The following is a 27,172-nucleotide window of genomic DNA, read 5'->3' as shown; positions in this document are numbered from 1 at the left end:
CCGGCACCGATCGGAACGGAGGAGGACCCCCATTCTGGAATTAGGTGCAGGTCACTTTCTCTTTCCGCAGACACTTTGCCAGGGATTATGCTGCAGATTTACTATGGATTTCACAATATACGTTACCACGGCTGCACATTCTCACAAAATGAATATCGACAACATGCTTCGATGTCAGACATTGTACTGCATTGTGCAGAATCTGCATGCAAAAGCATAGTAATTCCACCGTGTCTGAATGTGGCCTAATAGATTTCCAAAAACAGTTCTGCGCACAAATGCCAATTTTACTGCTAAGCTAGGTTTACGCTTCAGTTCAGTAACTCCATGTGTCTGTTCCGTTTTTAAGACCAGACAATAGAATCATGTCCAAAACAGATTTGTTACATAACTCCTTCCATACAAGGAAGCAGAGGGATCCTGTGGTTTAATATGGGGTCTGTCTGGGTTTCGTTAAGTTTTAGGTTTTAGAACAGAAGAACTTCTACGTGCTGTGCTCCTTCTTCCGGTGAGAAAACAGACACATAGCGGGACCTGATCCACAGAGCCCCCCTGCTCCTGTCTGCATCAGATCTATGTTGGCCATTAATTACTCTGTTTGTCTGTTTCTCAAAATATGTAAGAAAGAACATGAATGTCAATTTGGAAATTAATTTAGTTTAGTTTAGTATGAGCAAGTACTGTACTGAAACAAATATATTATATACTGTACATACTATTTTTATATATGTTTTCAGATTTTTAAACACTGCAAAAATGGGGAGGGATAATGAGGGATCCAACACAGAGTTTGATGTGGTTCTGCCTGAGGTTTCTTTTAACTAAATTAGCTATTTTATCTTACCTGTGTTATGGAAATATGAAGATTTTATAGTGCAGTTTTTAAAGATGGTGCCTGTTGAAGTAACATCCTCAAAGTAGCATTCTTCAAAGACGCAGTCCTCAAAAGTGACATATTTAAGCTTCATCTTATAGAACCTTTAAAACCATTGAACATAAGATAAAAGTTGGAAGGGAGAAGTACAACATATACTGTATACAAATTTCACAAGTAGAATACAATACACAACGTTGCATTCTCACACAGTCTTCATGACATTGTTACATTTTCTTAATTAATTTGCCATTACTCACATCAATATTATTCTATACTGCAGAATGCGTGGAATTCTGCCCTAGTGTCACTAGATGGCAGCACAGATCAAGCAATAGAAATGGCGGGGGGCATCTTATGTACAGTTGTACACTATGAGAACTAAGAGGGGACGTTTATGTTTTTTACTGCATAATAATGACTGAAATTATACAATTCTGTAAATTATTATGTTGCTTTTAAAGATGTCCTTATGATAGAAGCATATTGATTTTATGATGTTATGCTCCAAAGAATTTTATACAAACATCATATATAGGCACTGTGAAAAAAAGCAGACCCTGAACAGGTCTATTCTTTAGAAAGTTGAAGAACTGAGTCAACAGGAAGTGACCATTACCACACAGAATCGTGGAGCTCAGTTGCAGTACTAACAGAGCTCCAGGTTGGGATAGGTGCAGTCAAAACCATCTAAGTAGAGGCTGTGCTTCACTATTAGGGAGGTTTCACATGTCTGCCATTCCCGGTCCGAGCACAGGTTTATTGACCCATACTCTCCTACCTCGTAGGCATATATGAGTCTTGCCGTTATTGCCGAGAGAGCAAAGGCCAGTCCATGCATCACGGTTCAGTTTTGGAAAAATAACATCGGACGTATGAAAACACGAGGCTACATTCCGATAGAACATGTTTGCTGAGGACTTCTTGCAGCAGAGATCCATCTATAAAACCACAGCACCATATACTCCTGCACACTGCACTGCAAAAAAGGTGCTGGGAAGACGCACATTTCAACCTTCGCTTGTCAAAGGGCGACCCTCACACCTACATCCACAACATTAATTGACATGCTGCAGATCTCAACCCCTGCAGTTCCTGTCAGTTTACACTGAGGATATCGAGGGAATTAGCCTAAGGCCACATTCACACGTTCAGTATTCGGTCAGTATTTGTCACGGGTGTGTCAGATTTAGCAAACAGTCACTCTGCAGCTGGTTGCAGAAGGTCACTTAGTTTGGCATTACAGACGCCTTCTTAAATCTGTCTTACTTTAGGACCCAGCGGCTACCTTCCTCCTGCTCTGATTGACACCCTGGTCTGGGTGTTTAAATAATTTCAGTTTGCTACAGGGGTGCGCCGGTGATATTCACATGTTCCCTTGTGAAGGCTTGGAGCTATTGCAGTTGGCTTACTTCTTCTCTGATGCGCTGGTGGACATTTGGTGTAATCTTTCTGAAGTCTACTAAAGTTAAGTTTCTCCCCCCTGTGCTTGTCTCCCTTGTTGTCTTTAGTTTATAGTGGGGACTGACCAGTGCTCACATCCAACCTTCCTTATACAGGGTCCAGCTCTAGGGATATACAGGGCTTAGGTTTCCTGTTCGGCGATTGGTAAGGAACCAATATAGGGATGCTTTCCCTTTCCCTAGTGTCTGGACTCCCTTCCCCTCATCCCTTCGTCTTTCCTACACTGTTCTTGACAGTATTTTACATCAATATTTGTTAGCCAAATCCAGGAGAGAAACAATAGGAGGAAAAGTATAATAGAAACACATCACCACTTCTGTATTTTTTACCCCCTCCTGATTTTGGCTTACAAATACTGATGTAAAATACTGACCGAATACTGAATGTGTAAACGTGGCCTAAAATTCCCAAAAGTAGAAGCTCCAATTATTGCTGTGATTTACCATATTGTGTCTTAGCAACATGCCATAACTCACTATGTTGGAAAAACCCAATTGGTGCACCTATTAATATAATTTTTAGTTTAGGTGCAGGTGACTGTTTTGTCTCCTTCCGATTATGCTAATCACACTCTGATCAGTGTTTGATCAAAGAGGGATCAGAGAAGGACTTGATTTTTTCGGACGTGGAGAGAAAATAAAAGTTTCTCCAACTTCTCTATTCTCGTCATCCGAGTGCGGTCGGATTTTTTTCACTGACCCATGGACATAAATGAATGGGTGAATACCATCTGCTTCTCAGAGGCAAATCATCCATGCTGCAATTTTTTTCTTTGGACCACTTGTTCAGAAGAAAAAATCGAATATGGGCACATCCCCATAGAATAACATGGGGACTAATGCTATCCATCAAAACCACGGATAGCACTCATCCGATTTAAGCGGTCATCTGTACAAGCCCTTAGAATCACAATAAGGCTAGCATCTACCTTCCCTTTGATTGCTATTTTGCCCTGACAACGCATCTATTGTTTTTTTTTACTATTTATCTTCATGTTTATTTTTGCTGTTTGTTTAGTAATAAAACGTAAAAGAAAAATGTAGAAGAAATAATCATATTAGTGACTGCAATAATTAATATTGTATAATATTTTACACTATTTACTGTACTTTTTGAGAGGTTATAAGAAAATGTGACAGCACAGGTTCACTGTTCTATTTAGCGAGAAGATAATTAGGTATTAATAATAAGTGATTAATAATCAATATTTACAGTATATTGTAACCAAGGAGGAAAGAAATTAATTGTGCTATATTATAAATGGAATAAAACAATGTATTCCGCATGAGTGGAAACATAATGCATGAAAGCAATTACTGTCTACATGGACATCTCCTTTGTATGTAATGTGTCGTACACCTGATGGCAACGCAGCAGTTGAATTTGCTCTGTGCACAATGTTAATTTTTTTATATATATATGTATATATACAGTACAGACCAAAAGTTTGGACACACCTTCTCATTTAAAGATTTTTCTGTATTTTCATGACTATGAAAATTGAACATTCACACTGAAGGCATCAAAACTATGAATTAACACATGTGGAATTATATACTTTACAAAAAAGTGTGAAACAACTGAAAATATGTCTTATATTCTAGGTTCTTCAAAGTAGCCACCTTTTGCTTTGATGACTGCTTTGCACACTCTTGGCATTCTCTTGATGAGCTTCAAGAGGTAGTCACCGGAAATGGTCTTCCAACAATCTTGAAGGAGTTCCCAGAGATGCTTAGCACTTGTTGGCCCTTGTGCCTTCACTGTGCAGTCCAACTCACCCCAAACCATCTCGATTGGGTTCAGGTCTGGTGACTGTGGAGGCCAGGTCATCTGGCGTAGCACCCCATCACTCTCCTTCTTGGTCAAATAGCCCTTACACAGCCTGGAGGTGTGTTTGGGGTCATTGTCCTGTTGAAAAATAAATGATGGTGCAACTAAACGCAAACCGGATGGAATAGCATGCCGCTGCAAGATGCTGTGGTAGCCATGCTGGTTCAGTATGCCTTCAATTTTGAATAAATCCCCAACAGTGTCACCAGCAAAGCACCCCCACACAATCACACCTCCTCCTCCATGCTTCACGGTGGGAACCAGGCATGTAGAGTCCATCCGTTCACCTTTTCTGCGTCGCACAAAGACACGGTGATTGGAACCAAAGATCTCAAATTTGGACTCATCAGACCAAAGCACAGATTTCCACTGGTCTAATGTCCATTCCTTGTGTTCTTTAGCCCAAACAAGTCTTTTCTGCTTGTTGCCTGTCCTTACCAGTGGTTTCCTAGCAGCTATTTTACCATGAAGGTCTGCTGCACAAAGTCTCCTCTTAACGGTTGTTGTAGAGATGTGTCTGCTGCTAGAACTCTGTGTGGCATTGACCTGGTCTCTAATCTGAGCTGCTGTTAACCTGCGATTTCTGAGGCTGGTGACTCGGATAAACTTATCCTCAGAAGCAGAGGTGACTCTTGGTCTTCCTTTCCTGGGGCGGTCCTCATGTGAGCCAGTTTCTTTGTAGCGCTTGATGGTTTTTGCAACTGCACTTGGGGACACTTTCAAAGTTTGTCCAATTTTTCGGACTGACTGACCTTCATTTCTTAAAGTAATGATGTCCATTCGTTTTTCTTTACTTAGCTGCTTTTTTCTTGCCATAATACAAATTCTAACAGTCTATTCAGTAGGACTATCAGCTGTGTATACACCAGACTTCTGCACAACACAACTGATGGTCCCAACCCCATTTATAAGGCAAGAAATCCCACTTACTAAACCTAACAGGGCACACCTGTGAAGTGAAAACCATTTCCGGTGACTACCTCTTGAAGCTCATCAAGAGAATGCCAAGAGTGTGCAAAGCAGTCATCAAAGCAAAAGGTGGCGACTTTGAAGAACCTAGAATATAAGACATATTTTCAGTTGTTTCACACTTTTTTGTTAAGTATATAATTCCACATGTGTTAATTCATAGTTTTGATGCCTTCAGTGTGAATGTACAATTTTCAAAGTCATGAAAATACAGAAAAATCTTTAAATGAGAAGGTGTGTCCAAACTTTTGGTCTGTACTGTATATATATACAGTGTATATATATAGTGGGGAAAATAAGTATTTGATACACTGACAATTTTGCAAGTTTTCCCACCTACAAAGAAGGAAGAGTTCTGTAATTTTTATCGTAGAGATGGAGAGACAGAATCTTAAAAAAAATCCAAAAAATCACACTGTATGATTGTTACATAATTAATTTGCATTTTATTGCATGAAATAAGTATTTGATACAATAGAAAAGCAGAACTTAATATTTGGTACAGAAACCTTTGTTTGCAATTACAGAGGTCAGACGTTTCCTGTAGTTCTTGACCAAGTTTGCAGGCACTGCAGCAGGGATTTTGGCCCATTCTTCCATACAGATCTTCTCCAGATCTTTCAGATTTCAGGGCTGTCCCTGTGCAACATTGAGTTTCAGCTACGTCCAAAGATTTTCTATTGGGTTATGGTCTGAATACTGGCTAGGCCACTCCAGGACCTTGAATGCTTCTTATGGAGCCACTTCTTAGTTGCACTGGCTGTGTGTTTCGGGCCATTGTCATGCTGGAAGACCCAGCTACGACACATCTTCAATACTCTTACTGAGTGAAGGAGGTTGTTGACCAAAATCTTGTGATACATGCCCCAATCCATCCTCCCTTCAATATGGTGCAGTGGTCCTGTCCCCTTTGCAGAAAAGCACCCCAAAGTATAATGTTTCCCCCACCATGCTTCACAGTTTGGATGCTGTTCTTGGGGTTTTACTCATCCTTCTTCTACCTCCAAACATGGCGAGTGGAGTTGGTACCAAAAAGTTCTATTTTGGTCTCATCTGATCACATTTCCTTCTCCCACACCTGCTCTGGATCATACAGATGGTCATTGGCAAACTTCAAAAACTTCAAATGGGCCAGGACATGTGCTGCCATGAGCAGGGGGAACTTGCATACCATGTAGGATTTTAATCCATGACGGCATAGTGTGTTACTAGCAGTACTGTTTGAGACTGTAGTCCCAGCTTTCTTCAGGTCATTGACCAAGTCATCCTGTGTAGTTCTGGGCTGATTCCTGACTTTTCTCAGAATCATCCTTACTTCAGGAGGCAAGATCTTGCATGGAACCCCAGACCGAGGAAGATTGACAGTCACCTTGTGTTTCTTCCATTTTCAAATAATTGTGCCAACAATTTTTGCCTTCTCACCAAGCTGCTTGCCTATTGTCCTGTAGCCCATCTCAGCCTTGCGCAGGTCTAAAATTGTGTTCCTGGTGTCCTTAGACAGCTCTTTGGTCTTGGCCATGGTGGAGAGGTTGGAGTGTGATTGATTGAGTGTGTGGACAGGTGTCTTTTATACCGGTAATGAGTTCAAACAGCTGCAATTAATACAGGTAATGAGTGTAGGGTAGGAGCATGTCTTAAAGAAAGTTTAACAGGTCTGTGAGACCCAGAATACTTGCTGGTTGGTAGGTGATCCAATACTTATTTCATGCAATTTAATTATTTAAAAATAATACAATGTGATTTTCTGGTTTTTATTTTAGATTCTGTCTCTCACAAGTGAAGTGTACCTACGATAAAAATTTGTAGGTGGGAAAACTTGCAAAATCAGCAGTATATCAAATACTTATTTTCCCTACTGTATATATATATAGTCATGGCCAAAAGTGTTGGCACCTTGAAATTGTTCCAGAAAATGAAGTATTTCTCCCAGAAAATTATTGCAATTACACATGCTTTGTTATACACACGTTTATTTCCTTTGTGTGTATAGGTACAACACAAAAAAACAGAGAAAAAAGCAAACTGGACATAATTTCACACAAAACCCCAAAAATCGTCCTGACACAATTGTTGGCACCTTTCCAAAATTATAGGTAAACAACTTTGTTTCAAGCATGTGATGCTCATTCAAACTCACCTGTGCCAAGTAACAGGTGTTGGCAATATGAAAATTATACCTGAAACCATATAAAAAGGGGAGAAGTTGACTCGATTCTTGCATTGTATCTGAGTGTGCCACACTAAGCATGGAGAACAGAAAGAGGAGAAGAGAATTGTCTGAGGACTTGAGAACCAAAATTGTTGAACAATATCAACAATCTCAAGGTTACAAGTCCATCTCCAGAGATCTTGATGTTCCTTTGTCCTTGGTGTGCAACAAAATCGTGAAGTTTACAACCCATGGCACGGTAGCTAATCTCCCTGGATGTGGACAGCAGAGAAAGAAGAGCGCAGAACTGACATAAATCAGGAAGCATCTGATATAAAAAAATAAATCCTAAAAATTCTAAATTCCTTGACCCTATTAAAGTCGAGATATTGCACATAAGAGGGTCATTCTTTGCTCCCGAGAGGAGACATATTAGCTGTCTACATATATCTAAAGGGATGTCACACTATAGAGGGATCATCTTTATTCTCATTTGTACATAGAATCACGAGAAGCAATGGAATGAAATTGAAAGGAAGAAGATACAGATTAGATATTAGAAAAAACTTTTTAACAGTGAGGGTGATCAATGAGTGGAACAGGCTGCCACGAGAGATGGTGAGTACTCCTTCAATGGATATCTTCAAACAGAGGCTGGACAGACATCTGTCTGAGATGGTTTAGTGAATCCTGCATTGAGCAGGGGGTTGGACAAGATGACCCTGGAGGTTCCTTCCAACTCTAACATTCTATGATTCTATGAGAAAAAATTATGAAAGGTTGCATCCCAGGATAGTCCGGATGGTAGATAAGCAGACCCAATCAAGTTCCAAAGAAATTTAAGCTGTCCTGCAGGCTCAGGGTGCATCAGTGTCAACGTGAACTATCTATTGACATTTGAATTAAATGAAAGGCTGTGGGAGGAGACCCAGGAGGACCCCGTTGTTGACTCAGAGACATAAAAGAGCTAGACTGTAGTTTGCCAAAATGTAGGTAAGTCAAAATCCTTCTGGGAAAGCATCCTGTGGACAGATGACACCAAGATAGAGCTTTCTGGTAAAGCACATCATTCTACTGCTTACCGAAAACGGAATGAGGCCTACAAAGAAAATAACACAGTCATATATGGTGGAGGTTCAAAGATATTTTGGGGTTATTTTGCTGCCTCTATCACTCGGTGCCTTGACTGTGTGCAAGGTATCACTAAATCTGAAGATAACCAAAGGATTTTGAGTCGCAATGTAGTGCCCAGTGTCAGAAAGCTAAGTTTGCCTCCTAGGTCATGGGTCTTCCAGCAGGACAATGACCCCAAACATACTTCAAGAATCACCCAGATATGGATGGAAACAAAGCACTCGAGAGTTCTGAAGTGGCCAGCAATGAGTCTGGATCTAAATCCCATTGAACACCTGTGAAGAGATCTTAAAATTGCTCTTGGGAGAAGCAGGGCCGGCGACAGCACCCGGGCAAGTCCCGGGGCGCTGAGCAGGCGGGGAGGCCCACTCGCCATCGGGCACCAGGCCGCACTATGGGACCCGTGGCAGCTGGTGGCACAATACTTACCTCTCTCCGTGCCTCCAGTCTCTTCCGCGTCCTCTGACTGTGACGTCTCAGGTCAGAGGGCACGGGACTTCTTTCCACCATGGTCTCTCCTGAGCAGTCACAACACAGACACCGGTGACGCTGGAGTCCAATACTGCGCAATGGCAGCAGGTGAGTGTAACGGGTCCGGGAGGCGGAACCTCTGAGCTACTATACAAGGGGGCGGCCCTTGTAAGGGAGCGGGTGGCAGTCTCTGGGTGAACGGACAGGGAGTTACGGCAAGTGATCAGGGCAGTCTCTGGGTAAGGGGTAGGTACGACCTGTGATGGCGGAGCCTCCGGGTAGGCTAGCAGGCAGATGGTAGATGTGTGCTCCCAGGTGAGCAAGCGAGAGTCTCTGGAATAGCAGGTGGTCACGGCACGTGACGGCGGAACCTCCGGGCTGGCAGGCAGGTAGGTAACGGAGAAGCGCTCCCAGGTGAGCGGGCAAGAGTCTCTGGAATAGCTGGTGGTCACCGCACGTGACAACGGGACCTCCGGGCTGGCAAGCAGGCAGGTAACGGAGATGCGCTCCCAGGTGAGCGGGCAAGAGTCTCTGAGATAGCTGGTGGTCACAGCACGTGACAACGGAGCCTCCGGGCTGGCAAGCAGGCAGGTAGCGGAGAAGCGCTCCCAGGTGAGCGGGCAAGCTGGTCCATAGACAGACTGACCGGAGTTGTAAGGCGGACCGTCGGACCTCAGGCAAGCAGGCAAGTAGCTGATGTGCGCTCCCAGGTGAGCGGACAAGTTGGTCCTTAGACAGACTGACCGGAGTTGTAAGGCAGACCGTCGGACCTCAGGCAGGCAGGCAGGTAACAAGTATTCAGGCAGGAATCAGGCAGGTAACTAGCAGGAAACTGGCAGGAAACTGGCAGGTAACTGGCAGGTAACTGGCAACGGGACCTGAGGGCTGAAGCACAGGTGAGACACAGGTGCAAACAACATTGCTCGGGCACCTCCATTTTGGAGGAGGTGCCTTATATATGATGAAGTCCTCCGGCCATTGGCCGGGGACTCCTTAGGACGGCGCGCGCGGCCCCTTTAAGAGGAGGGGAGCGCGCGCGCGCGCGCCCTAAGCACAGGGGCCGGGAAGGAGCGCGCGCTGAGAGCAGAGCGGGAGGAGGACGCCGGGAAGGAGCGCGCGCTGACAGCAGAGAGGGGAGAGGACGCCGGGCACGGAGCAGAGCGGTGAGGGGAGCAGCGTCCCTGCCTAGCAGAGGGCAGGGACGCCAGCGCTACAGTACCCCCCCCTTTAGGCCCCCCCTTTTTTAGGCCAGATAGAAATTTAGCTAGGATGAGAGGGGCATGGATGTTCTCCCGGGGCTCCCACGTTCTCTCCTCAGGACCAAACCCCTTCCAATCTACCAGAAAAAAGGTCTTTCCTCTTACCCTTTTGGTGGCAAGAATGTTCTCTACCTCAAACTCGTCCTCAGCAGAAACCGGAGCAGGAGGCGTACCTGTAGACTTGGAAAAAGAGTTAAGCACCACAGGTTTGAGGAGAGACACATGGAAGGAGTTAGGGATCCGTAAGTTGGCCGGGAGTTTCAATTTATAGGCCACCGGGTTGATCTGACTGATGACCTCCAGTGGGCCGATGAACCGAGGCCCTAACTTATAGGAAGGGATCTTGAGCTGGACATATTTGGACGAGAGCCAGACTTTATCCCCAGGGCGGAATTGAGGAGGGTCCAGACGTTTTTTGTCAGCGTGTCTTTTCATACGCTCGGATGACAGAAGGAGTGCGGACCGGGTACTCTCCCATATGGAGGAAAATTTGTTAACAAGAGATTCCGCAGCCGGATTGTCCGCCGAGGTGGAGACGGGAAACGGGATCCGAGGATGCTGACCGTAGACTACAAAAAACGGGGATTTGGAGGAAGACTCGCTCTCGTGATTGTTGTACGAGAATTCGGCCCATGGCAGGAGATCCACCCAGTCAGAATGGTGGGCATTAACGAAGTGCCGAAGGTAACTGGTCAGGTTCTGATTGATCCGCTCCACTTGACCATTAGACTGTGGGTGGTAAGCGGAGGAGAAGTCCAGGGTGACGTCCAGCAATTTACAAGTGGCTCTCCAGAAACGGGAAGTGAACTGTACCCCACGATCCGACACGATGTGACGGGGCAGGCCATGAAGATGGAAGATGTGGCGGATAAAGTCTTTAGCCAGCTCGGGTGCAGACGGAAGACCTGGCAGTGGAATGAAGTGAGCCATCTTGGAGAAGCGGTCAGCGACCACCCAAATGACCGTACAACCGGCAGAGACGGGTAGATCAGTAATGAAGTCCATCGCTATATGCTGCCAGGGGGCAGCAGGTACTGGCAGAGGTAGGAGACGGCCGGCCGGCAGGTGTCTCGGAACTTTGTTGCGGGCGCAGGACACACAGGCAGAAACAAAGTCTATTACATCCTTGTGCAGGTTAGGCCACCAGTAGTGCCGGGTAATAAGCTGGAGGGTCTTTTTCTGACCGGCGTGGCCAGCTAGTTTAGACGAATGACCCCAGTGTAGGATCTTCTCCCGATCAGGTACTGGTACGAACGTCTTACCAGGAGGAAGACGATTTAGACTCACGGGAGCCACCTGCATTACTCTGGCGGGATCGATGATATGTTTCGGATCCTCCTCGAGATCAGACACCAGAAAGGACCGAGACAAGGCGTCCGCCTTGACGTTTTTGTCAGCCGGGCGAAAATGAAGGACAAAATCAAAACGAGCAAAAAACAAGGACCACCGGGCTTGGCGCGGGTTAAGTCTCTGGGCATGCTGGAGGTAAGCCAAGTTCTTGTGGTCAGTGTAAATTATTACTGGGTGAAGAGCCCCCTCGAGCAGGTAACGCCACTCCTCCAATGCCAGTTTGATGGCCAATAACTCTCGGTCTCCTATGGAATAGTTGCGCTCAGAGGAGGAGAAGAGTTTAGAGAAGAAGCCACAAGTTACCATCCTCCCGGAAGATGATTTTTGAGTAAGTACCGCTCCGGCTCCAGAGGAGGAGGCGTCAACTTCCAGGAAGAACTGTTTGTTGCCATCTGGGCGATGCAGCACCGGGGCGGAAGAGAAGGCCTGTTTAAGGGAAAGAAAGGCCTCCTCTGCTTCGGGTGGCCACTCTTTGGGATTAGTACCTTTACGGGTGAGCGCAGAAATTGGGGCCGTCCGGGAAGAGAAGTGTGGTATGAAGAGGCGGTAGTAGTTGGCGAAGCCCAGGAATCGCTGAATGGCCTTCAACCCCTCCGGTCGGGGCCATTTCTCGATGGCAGACAGTTTCTCAGGATCCATTTGTAGGCCGGTCTGAGAGATAATGTAGCCCAGAAACGGAAGCGAGGTCTGCTCAAAGAGGCACTTCTCAAATTTAGCGTAGAGATGGTTCTGCCTTAGCCTGAGCAGGACCTGACGAACGTCCCTCCGGTGAGTCTGGAGATCCGGAGAGAAGACCAAGATGTCGTCCAGGTACACCACTACGCAGGAGTAGAGAAGGTCCCGGAAGATGTCATTGACCAACTCTTGAAAGACGGCAGGAGCGTTACAGAGACCAAAGGGCATTACCAGGTATTCATAGTGGCCGTCCCGGGTGTTGAATGCCGTCTTCCATTCATCCCCCTGACGAATACGAACCAGGTTGTACGCCCCACGAAGGTCCAGTTTGGTGAAGATCCTAGCCCCCCTCAGGCGATCAAATAATTCTGGAATGAGCGGAAGGGGGTACTTATTCTTCACCGTGATCAGGTTTAGGCCTCTATAGTCTATACAGGGACGGAGAGAGCCGTCCTTCTTTTTGACGAAAAAGAAGCCTGCTCCCGCCGGGGAGGTAGATTTCCGGATGAATCCTCTGGCCAGATTCTCCTCAATATATTCGGACATTGACCGGGTTTCAGCAGCGGATAAAGGATAGATACGCCCACGGGGAGGAGTAGTACCGGGTAGCAGATCGATGGGACAGTCGTATGGTCTATGTGGTGGTAATGTCTCTGCCTCCTTTTTATTAAAGACATCTGCATAAGACCAATAAGGAATCGGAAGTCCAGGTAGATTAGCTGGGGTAGGAGAGGGACGGACGGGATGGACGGGAACCAGGCAGGTTTTATGACAGTCTTGTCCCCAGCGAAGGACCTCTCCGGTTTGCCAGTCTAGCACGGGTGCATGTCTCTGGAGCCAGGGCAGACCTAGCAAGAGGGCGTGAGAGAGTCCAGGCAGAACATGAAAGGAGATACTTTCAGAATGCAGCATTCCCACCTGCAGGGTAATGGATTCGGTGATGAGTTGAATGGGGCGAGGTAAGAGGCCCCCATCTACGGCAGCGACAGACAAGGGTACAGCCAGAGGTTTGGTGGGGATGCGGTATTTTTCAACCAGGGACTGTGAAATAAGGTTCCCGGCTGCTCCAGAGTCAAGTTGGGCTAGTTCGAAATAACGGTGAGACCCTCCTGACGGAGGCGTAGCAGAGAGGATGCGGATGAGGTCTTCCGTCCGGGTTCGTCGAAGACTTTCCGGAAAGCCGAGAGAAAAGCAGGCAAGTTGGACACCAGGGGGTCTCCTCTCTCCCATAGAGGATTTAGCCAGGCCAGGGCCTCCCCGGTGAGATGGGACATGATAAAGGCAATTTTGGCCCGGTCGGAATTAAACTGATGGGACAAAAGTTCAAAGTGCAGGGTGCACTGATTTATGAAGCCCCGAGCCTGGACGGGGTCGCCTCCGAAGCGAGGAGGTGCAGAGAGCCGGGGTCCGGGGTAGGATACCATAGTATTAGTGGGCAGCGGAGCTGCCGGATTGCAAGATATGGCACTGGCGGAGGTTGTTGGTGGATCAGACAGAGTGTTCAGGCGAGTATTAACATTCCGCAGGTGACCCAGGATGGCCTCCTGTTGGGACCTCTGACGGGACAGTTCAAGACAGAGGTCCGAGAGCAAGGGAGCTTGGGTGCCACCGGGTTCCATGGCCCGAGCAAACTGTAACGGGTCCGGGAGGCGGAACCTCTGAGCTACTATACAAGGGGGCGGCCCTTGTAAGGGAGCGGGTGGCAGTCTCTGGGTGAACGGACAGGGAGTTACGGCAAGTGATCAGGGCAGTCTCTGGGTAAGGGGTAGGTACGACCTGTGATGGCGGAGCCTCCGGGTAGGCTAGCAGGCAGATGGTAGATGTGTGCTCCCAGGTGAGCAAGCGAGAGTCTCTGGAATAGCAGGTGGTCACGGCACGTGACGGCGGAACCTGCGGGCTGGCAGGCAGGTAGGTAACGGAGAAGCGCTCCCAGGTGAGCGGGCAAGAGTCTCTGGAATAGCTGGTGGTCACCGCACGTGACAACGGGACCTCCGGGCTGGCAAGCAGGCAGGTAACGGAGATGCGCTCCCAGGTGAGCGGGCAAGAGTCTCTGAGATAGCTGGTGGTCACAGCACGTGACAACGGAGCCTCCGGGCTGGCAAGCAGGCAGGTAGCGGAGAAGCGCTCCCAGGTGAGCGGGCAAGCTGGTCCATAGACAGACTGACCGGAGTTGTAAGGCGGACCGTCGGACCTCAGGCAAGCAGGCAAGTAGCTGATGTGCGCTCCCAGGTGAGCGGACAAGTTGGTCCTTAGACAGACTGACCGGAGTTGTAAGGCAGACCGTCGGACCTCAGGCAGGCAGGCAGGTAACAAGTATTCAGGCAGGAATCAGGCAGGTAACTAGCAGGAAACTGGCAGGAAACTGGCAGGTAACTGGCAGGTAACTGGCAACGGGACCTGAGGGCTGAAGCACAGGTGAGACACAGGTGCAAACAACATTGCTCGGGCACCTCCATTTTGGAGGAGGTGCCTTATATATGATGAAGTCCTCCGGCCATTGGCCGGGGACTCCTTAGGACGGCGCGCGCGGCCCCTTTAAGAGGAGGGGAGCGCGCGCGCGCGCGCCCTAAGCACAGGGGCCGGGAAGGAGCGCGCGCTGAGAGCAGAGCGGGAGGAGGACGCCGGGAAGGAGCGCGCGCTGACAGCAGAGCGGGGAGAGGACGCCGGGCACGGAGCAGAGCGGTGAGGGGAGCAGCGTCTCTGCCTAGCAGAGGGCAGGGACGCCAGCGCTACAGTGAGAAGTGAGGTGAGTATTTGATTTTATTTTTTTTAATGTATGGAGGCATGGGGCATTATAGGGCGGGGGTGGGGTGTGATATCCTGCATGGGACAGTAAAAGGGGGGGAAGTGACATCATGCATGAGGCATTATAAGGGAGGGGGTGTGAAATCCTGCATGGGGCATTATAGGGGAGGGGGTGTGACATCCTGCATGGGGCATTATAAGAGAGGGGGGGTGTGACCTCCTGCATGGGGCTTTATAAGGTGGGGGTGTGTGACATCCTGCATGGGGCATTATAAGGGAGGGGGGTGACATCCTACATAGGACATTATAAGGGAGGGGGGGTGTGACATCCTGCATGGGGCATTATAAGGGAGGGGGGGTGACATCCTGCATGGGGCATTATAAGAGAGGTGAGGTGTGACATCCTACATGGAGCATTAAAAAGGGGGAAGTGACATACTGCATTGCGCATTATAAGGGAGGGGGGGTGACATCCTGCATGGGGCATTAAAAGGGGGGGGAGTGACATACTGCATGGGGCATTATAAGGGAGGGGGGTGTGTCATCCTGCATAAGGCATTAACAGGGGAGGGGAGTGACATCCTGCATGGGGCATTGAAAGGGGGGAAGTGACATCCTGCATGGGGCATTAAAAGGGGGGGAAGTGACATCCTGCATGGGGCATTACAAGGGAGGGGAGGTGACATCCTGCATGGGGCATTAAAAGAGGGGAAAGTGACATCCTGCATGGGATATTATAAGGGAGGGGGGTGACATCCTGCATGGGATATTATAAGGGAGGGGGGTGACATCCTGCATGGGGCATTATAAGGGGGGTGACATCCTGCATGGGGCATTATAAGGGGGTGACATAATGCATGGGGCATTATAAAGAGGGTGACATCCTGCATGGGGCATTATAAGGGGGTGACATCCTGCATGGGGCAATATATGGGGGGAACAGCCTGCATGGGGCATTATAAGGGGGGAACAGCCTGCTTTGGGCATTATGTGGGGGGAACAGCCTGCATGGGGCATTATGTGGGGGAAACAGCCTGCATGAGGCATTATGTGGGGGGAACAGCCTGCGTGGAGCATTATGTGGGGGCACAGCCTGCATGGAGCATTATATGGGGGCCCGTATCCTGTATGGAGCATTTTATGGGTGCCAGTATCCTGTATGGAGCATTTTATGGGGCCAGTATTCTGTATGAAGCGATTTGCCGGTTTCTGAGCTATTGTGGAATTTACAATAGATATCGCTCATGTAATGTAAGAAGTGAAATCTTCGGCTTTGTACTATATATATATTTCTCTGCCATATCTGTGCATCATGAATCGTGGTATGTGTTAAATGGGCCCACTGAGACTCTTTCGCCCAAGGCCCACAAAAACCTGGAGCCGGCCCTGGGGAGAAGGCACTTTTCAAATATGAGAGACCTGGAGCAGTTTGCGTAAGAAGAGTGGTCCAAAATTCAAGTTGAGAGGTGTAAGAAGCTTGTTGATGCTTACAGGAAGTGATTGATTGCAGTTATTTATTCCAAAGAGTGTGCAACCAAATATTAATTTGAGGGTGCTAATAATTTTGTCCAGCCTATTTTTGAGGTTTTGTGAGAAGCTATGTCCAATTTGCCTTTTTTTCAGTTTTTTTTATATTGTTCTAATACACACAAAGGAAATAAACATGTGTATAACATCTCACACATTGACCTATCATGGTGCTTGGAAGAACTAATTTAATTGCAATATATTCATTCTTATAATGCCTTATAACTTACTTGTCATTGTAATAGGTCCCATCAATGTGAATTTGATTCTCAAGTGTAAAATTGAATACAAAATTTTTGACATCTTCATCCTCAAATCTTTTCACTCTGCTTGCATACTCCTCTTCTTGTAAGTAGCGGATTGTGTCGGGGAACCAGACCGTGAGACCATAGTAGCTGCAGGAGATAGAAAATAGACATATTAAGCACACATTGAACATACACAATTAGAGAAGTAAAAAAGGCTTCAGTGACAATACAAAAGAAATGTTACCTTAAGGACATTGTAAACCAAACCACTGCTAGAAATACTGTGTTCTTCCTGTACTGGCCAGCAAAGCAGTACAGCATGCTCTCCCATACCTACAACAGAGAGACAGACTACTGAATATAGGCCACATGCTGCTCCACTGCCAGTATTACAACTGCCATTGGGTGAATTAATAATATTACTACATAATTTAGCTGATTTACATCATTATCAGACTTCCGAGATTTCTTGCAGTATCTATGTATTTTCTGTATTTAAGTACAGATGTAAAGATCTAGAAAAGGCCTTCATAACTCAGCCCCAAAATACAATTGACACTGAGCACATACTCATTTGGTGGACTTAGCCACTATGGAAATCATACATTTACTGTATAATTCGAATCTCCATTTTGCAATAAATGGGTGCACGGCTTTAGTGCGCTATTCCACCCCCTGTATTTGGATGTCCCCACCTCCCTCACTGGTGATGGACAATGTCAGCTTTTCCAGAACCAGTGCTATCTCAGGATGAATCTGGTGCTTGCTCTCAGTCACTGTCAAAGTTCTTAGAATGGTGCATGTGTTCACACAGCTCTCTCCTCTCTACTGCAGCTGCTCCACTACACTGTGTACCATGCGGCTGCATCGAAGAGAGAAGGGGCTATGCGTGCACACCAATCTAAGAACACCTACAGTGAGTGAGCACAGGCACTAGCTTCCTCCTGAAACTATCAGTCACCTGAGACGCAGACACAACCTTTCTCCTGAAACAGCACTTGCTCTGGAAAAGCCAGCATTGTCCACCACAAGAGAGGGAATCGGGGATATCCAAGTTCTGGAGGTGGAACAATGCACTAAAGCTGCTCAGCCACGCCAAGGGTGCACCAATTACCCTAATTAGCATAATGGAATAAAGACCATTTTTGTGCACAACAGAGGGTCAGATTTATTCAGTAAAGGTATGATTTGCATAAGGGCTAAGTCCAAAGTGTGACTAAATGCTTCTTTTACATTGTGTTTTGGGGGTGACAGACCCTACTTAACATTAAACAAGCCTTTGACCATCGTCAAGCTAGGTGTCGAATTACACTTTTTTGTGCAATGATATCCCAGTGCTGTGTTATCAGGATAACCTTTGCTAGAGCTGTATGTATTTTGCTCACATCTGTTCAACATTTTTGTAAATTTGGTTCGTGTAAAAATTACACCAATTTTCTCAACAAAAATGTATCTAAGTTATATTTAGCATACATATTAATTCTTAACCTCTTACAGTCTCATAACATACAGTATATACTACAAAATAACCTGAATTTATTAAGTAGCGTGTTTTACAATATACCTGCTTGACAACCGTCATCACCCTGACAAACCAGCGCTGAAACCATGTCCCAGTGGAACTTTGAATCTCAATAAACTCATCATCTTGTTTTGGTGTCTTAATATGGGAAACCTGGAAGACAAAACAGAAGTGAACTTGTATTGTACTCTCCCAGGCAATTTGCAACCACTTGGAAATCCATTAGTATTAATATAAACCTTATGGACCTTTTACCAAATTTTTCATGTTTAACTGGACACACGATCTAATAATAGACGCAAGGCAGAATAAAACTTTTTTTTTTTATTGCGCCTCGCCATTGCAGAGATATTAGAAATCAAAGTATCTGGCCTTTAATGAGTTTATTCTCTTTATATCCAAGTGAATGTTATTGGATAGTTTTCACTGAGGGCGTGTAATTCTTCTTCCTCTAGTATGATGCTGACCAATCATAACCAAGCAGCAACACTCAAAGGAAAGGACACTCCCCCACCAAAGCTTAGAGCAGGTTTCTCAGTGTGTGAGATGTAATGACTCAGTCCTGATCGCCTGGTCTAACCTCCTGCATGAGTCAAAGTCGGGGAGGGGCAGCACAGCTGAGATTAGCTGTGTCACATTAAACCTTTCTATCAGTTTTCCTCCTTTTATAGCACTGTTACCTCTGCTGTATATACTCATGCAGGAGATTAGACCAGGAGATTAGAGCTGTATCATTACATCTCACATAGAGAATTCTGCTCTAAACTATGCTGGGGGCATCTTCTTCTTACTTTGCTGCTGCCTGCTAATGATTGGTCAGCATCATATGTGGGGAAAAAGTACACACCTCAGTGAAAACTATCTGATAGCAACCACTTGAATGTAACTAAAATTAACTCAATAGGAGCCAAATACTTTGGTTGCTAATTTCTCTAAAACAGAGAGGCTTAATTAAAACTAAAAAAAAAAATTTACTCAGCTTTTTTGCCACTATAACATCCTGTGTCCATTTCAACATGAAAAATTTGGTGAAAGGTCCTCTTCAAGTGCCTTTTACACAGGTTAATTGTCTAAAGGATCTTTCACAATGATTGAATGGTGTGAACATGACCAGCAATCGAACGACAAATAATCAATTTGTATAAACAGGCATGTAATTTCTAATGGAAACATTATGGGATGGATGAACAGCTGATCATTTATTAAAACCTCATGAATATTGAAAAATATACTGCATATGCAAATAATGGGGCACCAATTTATAAATGGAGTTTGTTACAGGTTATTTATCTCTGTGTAAAAGGACCCTTACTCATGTACCTTTAAAATGCAATATTAATACAAGTAAGAAATGAACGATAAAATAAATCCCATGGAAAAAATTAGGAAGTTCCCCTAGTAATTACTGGATTCTAACCATTCACCCGTTACTGATAACAGGTCCATATTTACTGTATATACTCATTTAATCTCCGTAGATAAAAGTTAGCAAGAGAACAATTCATACTGAAAATCTCAGTGACTTTTGAAATGGCAACGACATAGGATGATATTTTTACAACTCGAATCATCAATATCATTATCATTGGACTTGGGAATTATTATACGCTCTAACAACTGGCATAAATCTAAATATTATAATGTGCCCTATACCCAATTTGAGCACTACAAATATGAGTTGATTTAGTGATGCACAATGAAGTCATTTTGTTGCAAGAAAATAAACTGGATAGTAGATTACAAATAAGACTGGAAAAATGTCATATCATCACCAACTACTGTGCATGTCTACAGATCAATTCTTACTGTAAAAACTTTTTCTGGCTCTCCTTTGGCTCTCATGTTAGTGTCATGCACATTCTTCAGTATCATCCAAGCTTCATCATGTTTACCAGTCTGTAAGAAAACCGAAATTACATTGATTACCAATGAAAGGTTTTACTGCAATTTTGAACCTGTTCTAATTAAATGGATTTATTTTTTTATTTGATTATTGGACTATACTGTATGTCAAAAGACTTATGATTGTCTCAGAGGCAATTTTTTCAACAACCGCTCTTTAACGGAATCTATCAGCAAGATTAACCCTCCTAAGCCGTCTATATGGACATTCAATTATATATGGACATGCAGGTCATAGAAAGTTGTATAAAGTAATACCTTGCTATTTGTGATCTGATGTCTTATTTCAGAGAAATCCACATTTTTCTTAATATAGAAATGATCTGTTAAGATCTATGGGCTGGACACTGATCTGCAAGAGAATCTGCCTGCAGAGCTTTCTGTAAATGAAATGGTAGCATTACCAGTGTGAGACATGTAGATCAGAAGAGCAGACTGTCAGTCATTACATGTCTCACACTGGTAACTCCCCCTTTCATTTAAAATAAGCTCTGGAGGCAGATTCTCATGCAGATCAGTGCTTGGCCCCATAGATCTTAACAGCTCATTTACATATTAAAAAAAATGGATTTCTCTGGAATAAAACATCAAATCACAGCTATCAAGGTATCATTTTATTCAACTTCCTGTGACCTACATGCCCGTATAGACGGCTTAAGGGGATTGATCCTACTGACAGATTTCCTTTAACCTGCACTATGCTTCACAATCTAATCCAACATGTTTAAAGGAAACATCAGGCTATACATTTTCAAGGGCTAGTTTATGATTTGTATTTGATACACATTTTAAGCCCAAAATAGGTATGTATCTAAAAAAAAGTAATCTTTTTTACTTTAGTCTCCACTCCTGCAGTGGAAGCCTTAGCAAAACTGCTTTGTGACTGGGAATTAGGGATTTCTTCTTCAAATCTCATTTTCCACAACTCAGTCTGTCTGTCACACAAACTCACACATGATCTCCTATGCCCCAAATCCAAAAGATTCTTATAACATGTTCCTCTTCCTAGGTCTTTTGACACTGTCAATCATTCATTATTACTTTAAAAATAGATTATCTGCTAGGTATCGCAGATATACAGTAGAACTCTACTCAGTCTCCCCATACCTCTCCATCTGAATGTTTAGTGTGTCCCACACCCACCACCTTCACCTCCCACGTAATATATGTTAGTATTACTCAAGGCTTTGTACTTGCTTCCTATACTTTTCTCCATCTATAAATCAGGTCTACATATACCATTCCATGCTGGACTATATTTTAGACCACACAATGAACCCCTCCCTACCCCTGGTTGGTTCCAACCAATATTCGGCGAAGCTAAAATACCCAGTGAGAAATACTCATGCACCCATGGCAGTTCCACGCTAACTCGGTGTGACCTCCCACTTAGTCCAGAAAAAAAGCAAAAATTCCAAGAAACCCGAGGCACCAGAGATGACTTGTATGAAAAAACATAACTTTTATTCCATCCGTAAAATCACACAGCAACAATAAAAAAGAGGGGTACACATGGCAACATTTCAGCCACAACTGGCCTTTATCAGCTAGAGCTGTTCTTTCATTATTGCAGTTCTGGCTTGATAAAGGCCAATTATGGCCGAAATGTTGCTTTGCCTACCTAACATCTTTATTGCTACGTTATGCTTTATCATACACGCCATCTCTAGCGCCTTGAATTTCTTGGAATTTAAGCAGCAATACCCAACATAGCCAATAAACAAGAGTGATGCTGTAATGAAAACAAACAAACAGAGCCTTGACTCTACTGAATGCATTGGTTGCTACCTCTGAAAGTTACACAACCCATTTAATGACTCTTTACCTCCAATAAGAAGCGAGGACTTTCTGGCATGAACTTCAGGGCAATGATAGATGCGATGCAGGGAAGCGCACACACAACCACAAATACTCTCCAGCTGTGGAAATGGTAGTGTGTCCCCATACTGAATCCCCAACCTGAAAAATAAGTCATTGTTGACAACAAGGTAACCATTTATTCTACTAACATCACTTGTATGTAAAGCTTCAATTTGAACGTGATTTCATTGCTGTCAAGACTAACACTCACTGTGTAATATATCTCCGGCAATAATATGGTCTACAAGAGCTAACCTCTCAATCTACCTGGACACTAATGTTTGCACGTGGAAAGCTATGTATGTATGCCTCATCCATGATTGTGCTGGATGCTGAATTATAGACAGTCTCACAGTCACTAATCACAGAGATCTTGAGGATTTAATCTCATGAAGAAACTCCTTTCAGATACTCTTTTGGAGGCATATGAGCATCTTCTAAAAGGGACCTTGCTCGAGCCATCCTTGTATTACATGGACAACTATTAAATGGACAGCCATTACTATGAATGGCCAATATGCAATTAATAATATAAATTGCCCCACAGTTCCCCTCCTGGTCCTCTGTTGGCTCGCTGCCTCACTGCCTCCCTCTGTTCCAGTCTTCTCTTCCGTCTTTAGTCTCCTTTACTCTCTGGTGGCTCTAGTGCTCACCAAGTCTCACACAATGACGTGTGATACCCCACAATGCCCTCGCGTTACTTGAGACTTAAAGGGAACCTGTCACGTCCTAGTTGCTATGTACACTGCCCCCATTGCTTTGTCACTGATGCAATGTGCACCACTAACAAGCTTTTTGTTCATTAAAATCGGTGGTAGTATAATGATTTTATAACATTATATATACTTTGTCATACCTGCTGTATTCAGTCATAGGGGTGTGATCCTCTATTCAGTCATGGGCAGCACTGCATTTACTTAATGCTGGCGCCGCCCATGTTTTAGAATACCGCTCCCAGCAGGGTTGCATCTAGATCAAAAGTGATCTTTTGTGCTCTTCACTTTAGCCACTCCGATCTAAATGCTTCATTGCTGAGGAGACTAGATCGGAGTTGCTGAAGTGAGGTCCTCAGTAATCCCCTCCGATGTAGACAGTTCAGCACTGACACCACTAGATCGGAGTAGATTCCAGGATCCTCATACTCACTGCTGTCTAGTCACCTCTTGCTTTTTATTGTTTTTCTTATGCTTTTTTATGCAATTGCTCATGTTTTTAATGGAGCAAACATCACAAGTCAAAAATTATTTTTTTTACACTGTTATATAATTTATGTATTTTTACACTGTTATATATTTTACTAGATGGAGGCCCTATGCTATCGCATCAGGAGGGCGGTAATGTCACAATGGGGGCAGGCTTTGCAGCGATGAGAATCTCCCTTCCCCATGTGCTCACCCACCTATCCACTCTCTCTTTCCCCCTTGTGCTGACTTTTCCCGTCTGTGCTCTCTTCTTTGACCTGTCTACCCCATGTGCTATCCCCCTTGTCTGCTGTCTCTCTCCTTCCTGTGCTGTGTTCTCCCCTCATGTGCTGTCCCGTTTGAGCTGTCTCCCTCCAGTGCTCTGTCTCTCTCCCCCCTGTGCTCTGTCTCTCTCCCCCTGTGCGCTTTCGCTCTCCCCCATCTGCTGTCTTCTCCTCTCATGTGATCTCTTCTTTGACCTGTCTACCCCATGTGCTATCCCCCTTGTCTGCTGTCTCTCTCCTTCCTGTGCTGTGTTCTCCCCTCATGTGCTATCCCGTTTGAGCTGTCTCCCTCCAGTGCTCTGTCTCTCTCCCCCTGTGCGCTTTCGCTCTCCCCCATCTGCTGTCTTCTCCTCTCATGTGATCTCTTCTTTGACCTGTCTACCCCATGTGCTATCCCCCTTGTCTGCTGTCTCTCTCCTTCCTGTGCTGTGTTCTCCCCTCATGTGCTGTCCCGTTTGAGCTGTCTCCCTCCAGTGCTCTGTCTCTCTCCCCCCTGTGCTCTGTCTCTCTCCCCCTGTGCGCTTTCGCTCTCCCCCATCTGCTGTCTTCTCCTCTCATGTGATCTCTTCTTTGACCTGTCTACCCCATGTGCTATCCCCCTTGTCTGCTGTCTCTCTCCTTCCTGTGCTGTGTTCTCCCCTCATGTGCTATCCCGTTTGAGCTGTCTCCCTCCAGTGCTCTGTCTCTCTCCCCCTGTGCGCTTTCGCTCTCCCCCATCTGCTGTCTTCTCCTCTCATGTGATCTCTTCTTTGACCTGTCTACCCCATGTGCTATCCCCCTTGTCTGCTGTCTCTCTCCTTCCTGTGCTGTGTTCTCCCCTCATGTGCTGTCCCGTTTGAGCTGTCTCCCCCCTGTGCTCTGTCTCTCTCCCCCCTGTGCGTTTTCGCTCTCCCCCATCTGCTGTCTTCTCCTCTCATGTGATCTCTTCTTTGACCTGTCTACCCCATGTGCTATCCCCCTTGTCTGCTGTCTCTCTCCTTCCTGTGCTGTGTTCTCCCCTCATGTGCTATCCCGTATGAGCTGTCTCCCCCCTGTGCTCTGTCTCTCTCCCCCTGTGCGCTTTCTCTCTCCCCCATCTGCTGTCTTCTCCTCTCATGTGATCTCTTCTTTGACCTGTCTACCCCATGTGCTATCCCCCTTGTCTGCTGTCTCTCTCCTTCCTGTGCTGTGTTCTCCCCTCATGTGCTATCCCGTATAAGTTGTCTCCCCCCGGTGCTCTGTCTCCCTCCCCCTGTGCGCTTTCTCTCTCCCCCATCTGCTGTCTTCTCCTCTCATGTGATCTCTTCTTTGACCTGTGTACTCCATGTGCTCTCCCCGAAACTAAGATTGGGTGGAGATTTGCGGGGAGGGTGGTGACAGTAACGGAGCAGCTGACAGAATCATCAGAATGTACAGCACAAAAGTGGCGTAAATTATAACAGCAGAGTTCTCCAGTGACCTTAGACATTGCTGTAATAATTTGTCACTTCTGTGTTGTACTGTGGTGACTGTCGGGGGCGCTCTCCCTGCGATGTTCCGCCCACTCTTCACAATGTCGGTGCTGCGGACAGGACTGTGGACAAATGGGAAGAGTCACATTCTGGCAAAACTGAACAATCAGCGATAAGGGGAATTTTTTATATTACATAAAGCGACAATAAAAATGTAAGTTTCATTAATCAGGAAAAAAAATGAATTTTTCCCAAATGCATAGAATATATAACAGTGTAAAAATACATAAATTATATAACAGTGTAAAAAAAAAATTTTTGACTTGTGATGTTTGCTCCATTAAAAACATGAGCAATTGCATAAAAAAGCATAAGAAAAACAATAAAAAGCCAGTAGAGGCGACTAGACAGCAGTGAGTATGAGGATCCTGGAATCTACTCCGATCTAGTGGTGTCAGTGCTGAACTGTCTACATTGGAGGGGATTACTGAGGCCCACACTCCAGCAACTCCGATCTAGTCTACTCAGCAGTGAAGTGTCTAGATCGGAGTGGCTAAAGTGAAGAGCACAAAAAATCACCTCCGATCTAGACGCAACCCTGCCGGGAGCAGTATTCAAATACATGGACGGCGCCAGCAGTGAGTGAATGAGAGAATCACACCCCTATGACTGAATACAGCAGGTAGGACAAAGTGTATATAAAGTTATAACATCATTATACTACCACCGATTTTAATGAAAAAAGCTCGTTAGTGATGCACGTTGCATCACTAACACAGCAATGGGGGCAGTGTACATAGCAACTAGGACGTGACAGGTTCCCTTTAAAAAAAATCAAACAAATTGGTGTTCATTTTGCTTGACTAGAGCTATAGAAATTATAAAAAATGAGGGTCCAGGACAATCAAAACATTTTTTATGAAATATGAATGGAATTCGATGCATCTCAAATTGATTTGCTATTTTCTAAAAGTATCTCACCATAGTGAGGAATGATGCTCCAAGCCATTGCTGATGCATAGAGTGCTCCAATCATCCAAAACATACAAAGCCAGCTCAAGTGCTCCCCTCTCTTCTCACGGGATAGGAATTCAGAGAAATAGGCAAACACAATGGGAAGGGATCCACCAATACTAAAGCAAGAGAAGAAGAAATAAAGCCTCATTACTCATACTAAAAATATCCTGAATTCAAGAGTAAATTCAAAAAAGATGGATCTGAAACTATTAGGCACAAGTTACGTTTTTGTCGTGTTTTTTTCGGTGCAGTTTTGTCACAAAACTTGAAGGGTTTCCTGGTGCCAGCACAGTGATTGAGAATCCTCATGTCTCATGTGCACGTTGCTTATTTGCGATTTGCAGATTTAAATCTGCCGCATGTCAATTCTTTCACCGTTTTTTGCTGCAAATTTCCCTGATACTAGTGAGTCGGTGAAAATTGGCAACAAAAAACACATGTAAAAAAACGCGTCAAAAACATGGCAAAAATATACTTACACTGCGTTTTTTCTGCCAAAAGATACAGAAATGGTGCAGAAATGTATGCATCCAGATACTTAACACATATCCTTAATATTATTTGTAGAAGCTGACTCATGCAATACTATCACTAGGAGAACTGAGAGATTTTGCTGCCAATTAAGGCTTTGTTCACATCATGTTTTACACCTCAGAGATAAATGCCAAGACTATCCTTTCGCCATACACCACACAGGTATATGTCAGCATATATTTCTTCATGATATAGGAAAGAGTAGATTGCTAAGCTTTCCTAATGAGAAAGACATAACAAAATAGATTATCTTTTGGCTTACTTGTATTTTTTTTACAATGGGAGCCTATGGACGACACATCCCATTGTACACCTGTACATTGGTAGTCTTCCATTGGAGGTACTGTAAATGTCAGGGGGTCCGCTCATCCCTAGTAATTAGCAAATTGTGATAGAATTGCACTTACCCAAATCCAGAAATAAGGCGGCAGAAGAGGAAGAAGCCATACCCCTGAACAAAGGAGGATATGAATGAAAAGGCAGCATTGATGGCCAGTGATAACATGAGACATTTCTTCCTCCCTACTTTGTCTGCCAGTCCTCCCCATACAAATGCACCAAGCATCATCCCAAGGTACACTATTAGTCCTGTTGGGGTAATGAGAAGAAATTCACTATGAGAGGAAAACCAAGCAAACTGTTCGCAACCAGAATACTATATTATAATATCCCGACCCTATAGGCATGCAGTAATAATAGTCACTATTACAGAGTCATTGCAATCACAACTGAAATTGACATATACTT

The 27,172-nt window shown here is 45.0% G+C and overlaps 1 protein-coding gene across 5 annotated transcripts in view; it reads right to left on the bottom strand.

Annotated features, from left to right (window-relative positions):
- Positions 1-27,172, bottom strand: part of SV2B (synaptic vesicle glycoprotein 2B) — a 260,779-nt gene that overhangs the window by 16,411 nt on the left and 217,196 nt on the right. For all 5 annotated transcript variants that reach the window (XM_073653294.1, XM_073653292.1, XM_073653295.1 and 2 more), the window contains 8 exons: positions 26,833-27,013; positions 25,856-26,007; positions 21,945-22,078; positions 20,024-20,113; positions 18,260-18,370; positions 16,940-17,028; positions 16,678-16,842; positions 845-978 (listed from right to left, as the gene is read on the bottom strand). In XM_073653294.1, coding sequence (XP_073509395.1) covers positions 845-978; positions 16,678-16,842; positions 16,940-17,028; positions 18,260-18,370; positions 20,024-20,113; positions 21,945-22,078; positions 25,856-26,007; positions 26,833-27,013 — 1,056 coding nt within the window. The remainder of the gene's footprint in view (positions 1-844; positions 979-16,677; positions 16,843-16,939; positions 17,029-18,259; positions 18,371-20,023; positions 20,114-21,944; positions 22,079-25,855; positions 26,008-26,832; positions 27,014-27,172) is intronic.

The sequence above is a fragment of the Phyllobates terribilis genome, unplaced genomic scaffold (assembly GCF_046119375.1).
Source record: "Phyllobates terribilis strain yellow unplaced genomic scaffold, ASM4611937v1 Scaffold_11__3_contigs__length_659146591, whole genome shotgun sequence".
Classification (NCBI taxonomy): Eukaryota; Metazoa; Chordata; class Amphibia; order Anura; family Dendrobatidae; genus Phyllobates; species Phyllobates terribilis.
The sequence above is the reverse complement of the archived record's forward strand: the minus strand, read 5'-3'. Positions and strand labels throughout refer to the sequence as shown.